The sequence below is a fragment of the Chelonus insularis genome, unplaced genomic scaffold (genome assembly GCF_013357705.1).
Source record: "Chelonus insularis isolate UGA/USDA-ARS -01 unplaced genomic scaffold, ASM1335770v1 contig_24_pilon, whole genome shotgun sequence".
Lineage (NCBI taxonomy): Eukaryota > Metazoa > Arthropoda > Insecta > Hymenoptera > Braconidae > Chelonus > Chelonus insularis.
The window spans coordinates 622,827-636,106 of record NW_023276446.1 but is presented as its reverse complement, the minus strand read 5'-3'; the positions used below and the strand labels follow the sequence as shown (position 1 = coordinate 636,106).

At 33.1% G+C, this 13,280-nt stretch overlaps 1 protein-coding gene across 4 annotated transcripts in view; it reads left to right on the top strand.

Annotated features, from left to right (window-relative positions):
- LOC118064690 (sodium channel protein 60E-like) overlaps positions 1 to 10,806 on the top strand; it is a 59,100-nt gene extending 48,294 nt beyond the window's left edge. For 2 of the 4 annotated variants that reach the window (XM_035079466.1, XM_035079468.1), the window contains one exon: positions 9,707 to 10,806. In XM_035079466.1, the coding sequence (XP_034935357.1) occupies positions 9,707 to 10,094 (388 nt within the window). In that variant the 3' untranslated portion in view covers positions 10,095 to 10,806. Of the gene's footprint in view, positions 1 to 9,309; positions 9,322 to 9,706 lie in introns of all 4 variants that reach the window. The other 2 variants (XM_035079470.1, XM_035079469.1) reach the window with 2 other exon arrangements.
- Positions 10,807 to 13,280: the final 2,474 nt, after the last annotated feature.

The window sequence follows — 13,280 nt, the reverse complement described above, 5'->3', positions numbered from 1 at the left end:
TTCAAGAGTCTACAAATATTTTTTGTTACTAATATTTATAGAAAATAATATTTTTTATCCAAAAGTAATAAATCTTTGAGCGAGAATTAGGACACGATCGACAATTGGTACACTGACTTTACTGCGGATCTGCGAAGTAGTCTTTTCAGATGAGATTATGATGAGTTGTCGAGGTTGTAGGCAGGCAAGACTGTTGTTTTCTTGCTAAGCACGTGAACAGGAACTTGTATTTGATCGTCTGAGTAGAGAGATTTGAATGTAATGATACTCAATAGCTTACTAATTTGTTTTCTGATTTCTTTATTGTCTTTTATGTACTGAGACTGACTACAATGGCTTTACGCGGACCGAGACCTCTCGTGCAACGCTCCGAAGTGATAGATTATGTGATGCCGACCTATGTGAGCGTCCTATTTGCCTTCTAGGATACGGTGATCTTAGGAACTCTGATGAACACTGGATTCACTGACTGAACTACTGGTTCTGTCCCTCAGCGTCTCTGATACGCAATAGTCCAACCGTTTCAATCCGATATCTCCGGATTTTTTCGGCAACCTCCAGCCCTGTTGGGATGACATTCGGCCAGATTGAGACACTCCTTGTTTCCGGAATCGGCTATCCAGCCTAGATGTCGATGGCGCTTTCCCACGGATTAACTGATTCACTGACTTGTTAGACAGAGAATACTGTCTCAGCTCTGTACTGTTTGGCCGCTACTTGGCGAGTGCTATTGATCTCTCTACAGGTTGCTTCGCATGCTTGCATTTTTCCTTCTCCTAGGACGGTTGGAGGCAGGACAACTGCGTGCGAAGGCTGAATCTCTGACAGAGAGCATTAGTAATATAGTTGCATCTTCTGGTGGCCCTTACAGGAAGCTCCCTAGTGTTTAAAATCTGTGGTACGAATTCGTATAGTCGAGATCATGTCACAAGCTAATAAAGAGCTTAGCGGTTGGGGTGGTTGTTGAGCAGGCAAAGTAGAGCCACTTCGAGCTAAGAACAAAAGAAACGAAGAGAATTATTTCTTGAACATAAATGTTAAAAATAAATGGAGTTCATCAACCTCATGTTATTGACGGTTGTTGAGCTAAGGATTGAGAAGTTGAGCTTAAATTTGATGGAGCAGAGAGAGCTAGTGAAGCTTAAGCTTTGGCAGGTTGGCTCGCCTCTTCTTGATATGGACGAATAGTGTTTTATTCCACCATAAAGACATCGTTCTCGTTCTGGCAGGCCTCAACATCATGCCTGCAGAGGTAGTTGCTGTAGAGTTGATACTGCATAGTAACCATTAGTCTGTCGGATGGAGAGAGTTTCTTATAAAATGGACAGCTAGTAATGAGGTGATCCATGCTGTGACAATAATCACAGGTGTGACTAGGACCGTTTAGATCTCTATAATCCGCAGTCTAGGGTCTGAGTTTATTGAAAAAGCCTTGTTGAGCTGGCGGTTTTGCACTGAACCTACGGAGTTAAGTTAGAGCTTGGACTGGTTGAGCAAGATCGACAGGAGCTTGAGATTAAGCTTGAGCAGTAGCGGTATATGACGAAGAAGTAAAATACTCCTGAAGTGAGTTCAACGATGGAGAAGTGGCCCCCGTGTTTACATAGATGTTTCTGACCTTCACGATATGTTGCATGGACATGGCACATTTCGTGCACTATATGCCACCGAAATGGACCCAACCTGCCGTAATTGCAATAGGGGAGACGACAACACAGTGGAGCATTTCCTGTTGCACTGTCCCGCATATAGAGACAAACGTAATGATCTCATAACGGTCATACGTTTGGAAACAAACGTTGACCTCAGCCTAACGTGGCCTGAAATAGCGCTAAAATTCGTCCAAGTAATTTCACTATCAAAAATCATGGCAGAGTACCGGCAGAGTTTGCATCAAACTCGCAAAAACTGGACTATTTATTTGGTCCTCCGAGCTGAGTCATCAAGCTCGATAAGGTAATTTTATAGCTCTTCTACCAATCAGGTGCCTAAGATATTTAAAGTTCCTTTTTTGAAAAGTAGATCATCTCTGCTTCGACTACTTTTCTATGCTGAGCTGCCTCCCCCTCCTTGTTGACCTGCGCGTAGGATGCCTCTTGGTTTTACAGCAATGGTGCCACGAGTCTATCTCCTTAATTATTTTTTTTTACCTGTGCATCCCCATTACGTCTGCCTGCCTAACTCAGTACCTCTTTCTGGTTTTTCACCCTATGGTATCGTTCTACCTTCTTTGGGTGCTCTTTGGCCCAGTACTCTGTTTTTCCTATTTATTCACCTTTTTTCATACAATGTAAATCTACATCTAAAAAAGAAATATTTGCAGACTCTGGTCCATAACAATAGGAAAGATTAAATATACGGAGTTAATTGTTATGGATGTTGAGTGGAGATTTAAAGGATCAATCCTTGTTTCCATGACCTGAGAAGGGCATTTTATTAAAGTACCTCGCTCTATAAGGCATAACTCTGGGAATGGCTCTACTTCTAGTGACGGCGTTACTTGGGACGTGATATTTTCGCGCCTTTAGAAAGGCACCAGGATACACGCATCTAGCCCAAGACCTTGCGACATACCACTACGAGTCCAATCTCAATTAACCGAAAGCACCTGGTTCTACATATCGTTCTTCGACTTTGCAACCCCAGATGCGGGCTTGGATTTTGGTCGCCCGTAGTACCAGTTTTATCCGCTTTGGTCGGTGGCCCTAGTTGTTTATGGTGTAAGGGGAGCACCATTATATTGTCAACAGCTGAAAGAATGAATGATTAGTATCAGGCGTTTCCTGAAATATGTCAAAGTTTGCATTAGAGATTGTTGAGTACCTAAAAGTGAAGTACAGTGAAATAAAAGAATAGAAACAAAAGTAAAAATAAAAACGAAACAAGCAAAAAAATAGAGAATAAAGTCTCTATCCGTTTGATCCACAGGTTACAGGTGTTTTGTGAAGATTGCAGGCCTGCAACCTGTGACTAGGTGCTCCGACAACACCCAGGTGTGGATCAATGAAGTTCACGAGCTATGTTACGGCGCTGGTAATAACCTACTGCTTCTACGGGGTGGAGGATTCTGTGTGTTGGGCATTGCTGCTCCCGTTCGGGCTACCCTCCTCTTTTCTTCCACCTCCTCGCGTATTCATCTATTTCCTCGAGTGCTTTACATGTGTCCTTTGTTTGGACGAATTTTGGTGCTATTTTAGGCTATGTTAGGCTGAGGTCAACGTTTGTTTCCGAACGTATGACCGTTATGAGATCATTACGTTTGTCTTTATATACAATTGATATGTTTTGCGGCCTGTTTCGGACGCATCTCATTCTGCCTGTCATATCTTGAGTGTTTGCAACCTGAGGTTCATCATCGGCGTCGACGATTCTTCTTACGTATTGTCATTTAAAGTGATTCCGACATTGTTGTACGTAACTGCTTCGTCGGTACGAAGTGTGTATCGCGCATTGAGATCACTAATCGCTATGCGTATAGGCGGGACGCTTACCACCACGCAGAGGCCGTCCCGCGGGGTAGATGCGCGAGCGTGCGTGACAACTCCCATGACGCCCCTTTGCGCGGCTGCAAGCTTCAGCCAATCTTTAACGTTACATAAATCGCTCCATGCCGAGGACGCATAAGCGTTTATCTTTATCCTGCTCTGTTCGTCTGTGTCTATTTCTGGATAGTTATCGACTACGTGTACCTTTAGCAATCGCTCGGCTGTTTTCTGAAAGTTCAGGGTTCCATTACCCTCTTCAGTGCGAAGTGCATTCATGACTTTTTTGACTTGTATTTTATCGGCCACAATTTTGTATACCACACCCCATTTCTCCTCGTTCTGGGTTGTGACTTTAAAGGATCAATTAGAGGTAAGGTGGGAGGAGCTTTTGATAGTGTTTTATTTATAAGTCCATTTAAATCTCATTTGTATCACCGGTATATAATTGGCCGTTCAAACTCCGCTCAACAGGCATAATAAGGGAGAACCTATATAGCCTGAAGTATATAAAACTCATTCATAATTTAGTATCCAAAACATTTGTATTTATCACGTACGATACAATTGATTGTGTTGGAAAGGTACTTCAAGGTCTTTCTCAAGGAAGTGTGTTAAGTCCACTATTGTATTCCTTGTACATGTCCAAGTTAGAAATCAGAATTACAAAAGAGTGCAAGATTCTACTCAAGGTGTTCTGACTTCGATGAGCTGATGGAAAAACTATAAAACGGATGAAAGCTGGACGGCAATCATAAATTAAGGGGACTGTATGTTTGAGGATTTTTGGATGCTAGAGCAATCGGTATTGTTGAACGGGTGTAAAATGAATCGGCTGACACTGTTTAACAACAACAACTAACGATTTATTGATCACCAAATTAACAGTACCAAGAAAGATAACAAAGAGAGTTGTTCTGATAATAGTCTGGTATAAGTTTACTGAAAAACTGAGTCTTTGAATTGTCTGTAAAGTCTTAAGTTCACTGATAATTGGTATCACTAGGTCACTGATATTTTCAAGAATATAATATTTCTGATTATGAGTTCACTGATGATTTAACTGATATTTTACATAAAGAGTTCCCCGATGAGATGACTGATGACTAGAGAATCACTGAAAAGTTTTGAGATTTCCAGGACTGGTTCTTGAGACCAGGAGTAGTTGTAGTGTTTTTTGTGTTGGCATCAGTCACAGAGACTTAAGCGAGTTGTTCGTATATAGATCTTGTGTGTGTGATGGTCCATGAGGCCGTGAAGCGTCTACGCCGACATTATTCGCGGCTTTTACAACAAAAATATTGAATCGGACTAATTTGAGCTTACTAATGATGTCTGCTGAGAGTTGGACTGGCTGGTGGGTTCACAATCATCACAATAGATGATTGACTGTTGAGTTATTCCATTGCTGAGGAATATTCTGGAGAGTTCCCTGAATTTTTATTAGAGAGTTCGACTACGTGAGCTCTTTGCGGGTATACACGTATCTAGTTGACTGTTAAACCGAGTTTTCTATGGGTGGGCATCGTCCGATGATGCCTAGGAGTCGTCCCCACGTATCCTAAGTACGGACACAGAGTAATACTGGCAGTAACCGAGGAATACTGACGACTACTGATTGAACAGAACTGTTTTACCCAAAAAACTCTGCATTCTAGAATCTTTTAGGTCCTTAGGAAAGGATATCTACGCATAGGATGAGTTGACAGAAGAGACATTGATTCAGTTGCGTATTTAGTGGAAAGAAAAATGCTCTTATATTAACCGTTTTCAGTAGTAATGTAAAATTGTCTTCAAGGTCCTGGTCTATTACGGTAACAACGGCAAGAGAGTTTGGACTTTACAAGTTGTAAAGTTTCTGCAAATTCGATTTTTCAGTTCATTAAGGTGGGACCATTAGGCCCAGGATTTGAGAGCTGAATGTATCAATCATCAACTATTTGACTTTGACATGGGCGGGTGCTGACATTCCGACGTTGATCAAATTATACAAAAGTCTGGTTAGGTCTTGCATTGAATATGGACCTTTCTTCTTTATTTCACTGAAAAAATTGCTTTGAACTCTTTTAGATGGGATTCAGTATAAGACTTTGAGATTTGCTATGAATTATAGAAACTTGACTCAACTCAATGTTATTGTGGTAGAAATCAGAATTTTTTCTTTGAATATTAGATTAAAATTTTTGACTCGGAATTTTTTGACGAGGGATAAAAATTATAGAGGACAAAATGAAAAGATTTCAGGGAAGTGAAAGATGTTTTTAGCTGCTATTTTGGGATAGATGTTGGGATGTTGCAGTTATGTTCACAGATGGCTCAAGAATAACAGGAAAAGAATTTGTTGGATTTGCTTGTCTGGTAACCTCTAATGAGAGTTTGAGTCTCAATGGAACTGTCAGGTATGCATCAATCTTTTCTATTAAAACTATTACGAACATAGCAGCTCTGGAAAAATTAGTCATTTTTTCGGACTCTTTAAGAGTGTTGAAGGCACTAGTTTTTAATAGATCGATTGGTAAAATAAATACATTAGCTGGGAAAATGAAGAATTTACTGTAATCGATTCAGGCTCCTGGAAAGAAGGTTTTTTCATTTTGGATCCCTAATCATGTGGGTGTCTTTTCTAATGAAAAGGTGAATACATCCACTAAAGATAGTGTAATGAGAGGTCGAGATTTTCAGCCTCCGATTTTGAAGGCCTTCTGGAAGGAGAAAATGTTTCAAGAATTTTTCAAATGGTGTAAATCTGTAGGGAAGATTTAAGGGAGGGACTATTTTAGAAGGTATTTCACAAAGAGCGCACTTGCATGGCTCAGTAAATTTAACCTAGCAAGGAAACCTCTGATTTCTATTGATAAATTAAGAAGCAATTATAATAGTTTAAGAAATCGCCTGACTGAAATGTTTATTATTAACTCTCCTGTATGTGAGTGTGAAGAGAGTGATTACACAGCAAACTAGGTTTTTAGCAAGTGCAATCTTTATGAAGATGTACGTAAATTATTTATTAAAGACTTCATAGGGGGAAAGTGTCTTCTTTCATACTGAGAAACTTGGACTTTCAATTACAAATATTTTGCTTATTCTTTAACCAATCGTCCTTATCTCATTTCATTCGCTGTTGCGCGAATCTTTTCTTATAGGTATTTTTTTATTTTATCTATTTATTTGCTTAAAATGAGTGCGCAAAGGTCTATATACTTTTATATATCTATATTTTCCTGCTCGAGGTGCTTTAAATTATTTTAAGTAAAGGAAAGAAAAAAAAAATTTTTTTATTTGTGATAAAGATTATATTCATTTTGGTTCAACAAAACAACTAAATATTTTCTTGATTTAATTGAATTTTATTCCCTACATCATCTCTTTAAACTACCTCATTGCCAACATTTAACTGCCCATTACATAATTTTAATTGTTCTATACTAGTCATTTTTTCTCGTCTGAGCCTAAATTGAATTTTTTTTAGCGCTCTATCACCCGAGATAAGATAGTTTTTTGATTATTAGTATTTATTATTCATTGACATTTTTTTATTCTCAAAACAAAACATCGTTCGCAATTAACATTCTGTAATTCATATATTCATGATGATTAATAATCATTAAAATATTTTTATTCCATTTGAATAAATCTTGTTTTAATGGATATTTAAAATAAAATACTATTTAATATTTATTAATAGTTTATAATTAGATCAATTTTTAAGCAGCACGTTTGATTCTCTCAGCATTGTATTAAAAGATAAACTGAAAAGCTTTTTTGCCTTGGGTGAATTGTAATTTTTTCTGGTTTTTTTAATTAATTAAAATTTCATTGACTTTATTGGTGATTTTTCACTGATTAACAGTGATATATTAACAACTTAAGCCATCGATTAATTTTTACTAATAAACTTTCAGAGAGTAGGTTCATCAAAATAAAAAGACAAAAATACTGATTATTCGTTGAATAAATAATAAGTCAAACGCAAAAACATGTCTATAGAAACTATTATTAATTCCCCGGTAAAAAATTGACTAAAAAAGATTGGGATTCATAATTTTGAATATTAATATATCCATAAATATTACCACTTTTGGAAGTCTTCTAAATCCGCTATCATTGTTTTTCGGAACCTTTATCTCACTAGGATATGTATAAATACATGTGTATGTGTATAAGTATGAAAGTAAGCACATTTTTTCTGAACAGTTATTTTAAAGTTTAGTCTAATTACATTCTTTTATAAGAAAATACAATAAGTCGATAAGTAAGATTTGATTTACACTTAGAAAACAGGTCAAAAGCAAGTTAAAACTAATAGTTCATTACGCATTGAATTTTCTCCTAAATCAGTTAGTAACGCCGCCGAGGTTGTCTAGATTGAGACAACAAGAAATGTTTCGTGGAGTTTCAGTTTTTCTAATAAGTTGTCTTAAACATTTACCTAGACTCTCAGTTTTTGTCTCTCCAAATCTTAGTTTAATGTATTTTTAGACAATTTGATGAAATTCTTTTCCAGTGATCAATATTCTTGGATAGCCGTTTATCGTATTACAAATGACTACTATCAATTGGTCTCCAGCATCTTTAACGTGCAGACAACTAAAATTGCCGATAATGCCATGTTTATCAAGATTATATTCATTGTGTATACATTGAATTTACCTTCGTACATAGACTCGATCTTCCGCTTCATTGAAAAATTTCATGATCTCTTCCCAACTTAACACTTCAGCTTTCTTCCTATTGTACCTTTTTGCTTTATTTTTAATAAACGTTTTTCATCTTTGATAAGTATTCATATTTCTATTGTAATTGAATTGTAAGACATGATAGACTGTATGTTTCATAACGAACTTGATTCCAGTTTATTCAAAAAATCATTAAAGTAGATAAGAAATGTATTTTCATCGTACGAGGTAAAATTTTTTTTTTATATCCTACAGGCTATTAGGTGCTTACTTGTCATGCTTGTTGAGCGTAGCTTAAGTGGCCGATGATAAACCGGTGATATAAACGTAATTTCAATGAAATTATAAACAAAGACTTATCAGAAGCTCTTCTCACTGTTCCTGTAATCGGTTTTAAATCTCCTTTCTACAGCCATGATAATTACACATATATTAAGCACAATTTTATTAGTTACATCAGCACAATTTTTCGTTTTGTTCCCTCTGGGATTAATCGGAAATGAATGTATTTCTCATAAATTGAGATTTGCTATTAAAATTAGGCTTAAAGTCGATTTTGTAATCCCCTTAAGAAATAAAATCTGTTTTCAACTTAGTAGCTTTGATAGAAAAAATTCATTTTATCAAAGTTCACCAAAACCAAATTTGAATCGTCTAAATCAGATCACTTATTTTTTAAAAATGGTTCAGCGAATATTCACTATTTCTAGTTGTAATTTGTAATAATTGCATTTTAAAGAGTTACGTCCGAAATAAGTTCAAAGTTTTTAAATCAGGTCTTATCTTTTGACTAATCATGTTTTTCTGTAAAAAAATAATTGCAGAATATGTATTATAAAAATTGCCATTGATTTTAACAATAATTATAAAATTACTATATTGCATAGTAATTTTTCCTGTAATTCCGAAGCATTATTCAATTACCACAATTGCTGGTAATTTTTACAATGCATTTCTTTTCGTATAGTTTGTTATAGTTATCAACTGGGAAATTAATAATACAAATTGTAATACAAAATGTACAAATTGTCACGGTCACATGTCAATGATACATGTTGAAACAATAAAAAAAATCACTTACATAACAATTTTTGAAAATTTTATCGAAATTAATAGACTTTTTTATTTTCAAATTTAACAACCCAATGCAGTTGAATGACTAGGTAAAGAAGTAAAGAAAAAATTTTTTGTCGAAAAGTTCGTTCTGCCTTAGTAGATATATAAGGATATAAAAGATCTAAAATTTATGTAGAAATGTTTTATTTAGCGTGGAAACTTCCATTCAATCTTCTGGGAGTCACGTCCATTTAATACATCACAAATAGTGTAGATAGTTTATTCGCTTCTTTTTAAATATATTTTTATTGTTATTTTTTATAATTCTTTTATAGACTTTTCTTAGTTTTTTATCGAAAAAAATAGAATAGTATTTTAGATAACTAAAAATTTGATGAATAATTTAGACATTTGATTATTGTCAGTTACTTTTCATAGTCGAATTTTTAATTTGATTTTATTAACTAGACAATAATAATGATAATAATGAAGCAGGTCGTCGGCAGCAACATTGGGCCGTCAAGATGCTGTTGAATCATATCCAGATGACGACATAATAAGTCCTCCTACTTCGAAACGTAGCTCCATGAGGCCAAGTGGTACTGCACTCTCATTAAATATTCTTCAGCGAGATATAAAAGAAGCTATCACTCGAAGGTGCGGTAGTTTACGAGGGAAAAAATCTACACTTCCAGAACCAGCACCTCTGGAAATTCCGGAGCGTACTGATGTCAGTATTCTAGTTACTGAGCCCAGTCCTGAAAATACTGTTCCTCCAGGGAGACCACCATTACTTAGACAACAATCAGAAGCTACAGTAGTTCACGTTCTTGTTCATCGTGAAAGTGAAGAGTATCAAGAAGAACCTGATAACAGCTGATATTAATGTTATAATAATAAGCTACGATAAATTATTTTTTGCCTTAAACATTTTTAAAATACACATTATATTATTTGTCAATAGACGAATATAAGACGTTTGTAAGTCTTCCGCTAATTGAGAACAGAATTGTAAATTTTTTTAATCATGCCTTCTTCAAATATTCTCCAATCTTTCCTTTACCTTATTAATAAATAAATCACACCGAAAATTCGGTAGTAGAAGCCTGAATATGTACTGCCTCGTATTTTAGAAATCAAGCACATGAATCTGTCCTAATAAAACAAATAAAACATGTCTCATCGAATTGATTCGTAAATTATATACTTATATGAATATATAAATTTTACGAGAGTATTATTTGGGGATACGAAGGTACTATTTGGATTACTAGTTTTAGACTGAATGTATTTTTTGAGAACACAATTTTGCCACTTTGTTTTTTTGCAAAATAAATATTTGATTTTTCATAACTAAAAATCATCACAGCGGTGCATTATATTGCACACATGTATTTTCAAGGTTTGTTTTTATGGAACCAAAGGTTGAACGGGTACTTTAAAATTGAAAGGAAGAATTCAAATCCTCTGTCCCCATATAATACTATAGGTAAATTAATATGTATATTGTAAAGGAGATTATCAAATTTATAGTATTTTTTATTATTAATAAGCAAGTAAAAGGGAGACTCATTTTAATTACAACAATAATTATTATTAGATATACAAAAAAAAACAACAACAATCGATTGCGATTGATGTTAGTTTAAAAAAATTAAAATTAGAATGCGATTTTTAAATGAATGTACTGTTAAATTTGCAATTAATTAATATTTTAATGATAACGTCATTTAATTAAGAAACAACGAAATTTTTCATATTAATTATCATTTTATTTAGTCATTTTATTTATCGTTTAAAAAATGAATTAATAAATGAATAAATTTTATTAGTCAGATGTATTTATTATAGACTGAAATATTTATTAATAAATGAATGAATGAATAAAATATTTCAGAATGTATTAATTGATTTTCAACTTTCAATTTAAATATATTATTATCAACTTTTCTCTTCTATTCTAACGTCAAAAGTTATTTAAAGTATTAACAAGTAATCTTTGAATTCTTAATTAATTGCAGTGGATGTATCATAAAATACGAGTCAATTAATGAATATCTATAAAAGAGAAATAAACATTTATATATCCAGAGATAAACTGTTATAAATAACTGAGTTGAATAATGTTATTCTCAAAAATATAATATAAAGTAAAATAAACTAACAATAAGTATAAAATAGAGAAACTGTACAATCATGCGAGGGTACTTTTTGCATAATGCATATTAGTTAATGTAGATTTTAAAAGTAATTAATAAATAAATTATAATGAATAATAATAATACCATGAACTCTTTATGGTCATTGTTTAATTTAATTACGAATGCGTGTAGAAAATAACCAAAATCATTATATGTTTAAAATTACATAATTCATTTTTGCTGTAAATAGAATTTTGACGACATTTGATCATTGAAAAAAAATAACTATTGTGCTAAAATTACTATTTAGACAATAGTTTATTTTCATTATGTGGAGGATCCAATCATTTTACCGAACATGAGAATAAAATGAATTGAAAAGTGTATGTTTATTATTAATCAACAATCTATAATTCAATTTTTCTTTCTGAGCATTCATCTTACTTATTTATTATTTATAAACAGAAAAATCATTTGTATATTCTGCGAAGATAGATAAAGTTATTAGCTGGATTATTAAAAAAATGGCTTCAATTTTATACGTGATATTTTCTTGTATATAAAATAAAAACACTAACTCAGGCTGACAATGCACGATGTCATAAATATGAATGAGCTTGAATGAATAATAAGTATGTACCGACAAAATATAAAAAAATATTTGTTAATAAATTTGTAAAATTTACGTGCTATTCTTTATAAGTTTGATCATCACAGTCACAATAAATCCAATGATTAATATTCATTTATGATCCGTAAGTTCTGAATAAGTTAATGGTGTTAAGCTTCTAAAGTCGTCATCAATATCCGTATGTTATAACAAAAGAAAAATCAAATGTGATACAAAATAAAAAATAAAATAGTAAGATTTACCATCAAAAACGTTCGTTTAGAGTAGGCTTCTGTTTCTCTGACAAAACAAAATTGTGTTTTTAGTAAAGTATATCAACGGAATAATATTGGATAAAATATCTTTATTTCAATCAACAAGTTTGTAAACAATAAATAAAAAAAATAACGTCGTATATTGTTTAATTATATTGAGTTAAATAGTTTCTATCATACAGATCAGAATTATATAGTATCATTATTATTAAATACATCTTTTATTGTTATATAATGGAAAAAATCACATCATAAAATGAGAAATTTTAAGATTACTAAATTTACAACACTATACTGTAAACTTATTCGTATTCCGTAACTACAGAGTTTTGTCTATTATTTTGACGAAAAACTGTTTTAAAATGTTACTAATAATCCGAATAGTTAGTTTTTTTATTCGGATAATGAATTCGTTTACATTTATTTTAAATTCTCAGTAGAAGAAAATTGAAATTTGACATCAATTTGCGCTTTAAATGTATGTATTACAACATATTGAGCTCAAATTGATGTCAAATTTCAACTCTTATCTATCGGAGATATTACATGTAGCTATAAATTGTTGCTAGATTGTAATCAAATGTTACCAAAATCATCAAAAGAAAAAAGAATTGTGCTATTAGACAATGTATATTAAATGCAATCAACAAGATATACATCGTTTGTGAATCGAGGGAATAACCTATGGAAATATTTTATAAGTGACAATTTCGAGCTTTTAATCGAGCTAAATAGATAAAAAATGTCAATTAGTCTTGGAATAGAAATTTAAATAAATTCGCTTTGTTTTTTGACACATTCTAAATTGCACTTAGGTGGGAAATTCCCTTGATAACAAAAAATCGTCATTGACAATATTAATTGCTCGAAATATAAAATATAATCATAATATTAAGACCAATGTAGTTGACAATTTGAAATTAAATAATGAAACCTCATGTTTAAAAATATAACTGATTCATAGGTTGAAAAATGTAATAAAGTATCTATATAAGTATTAAATTTGTGTTACCATCCATTACATCGCGATATACAATCAA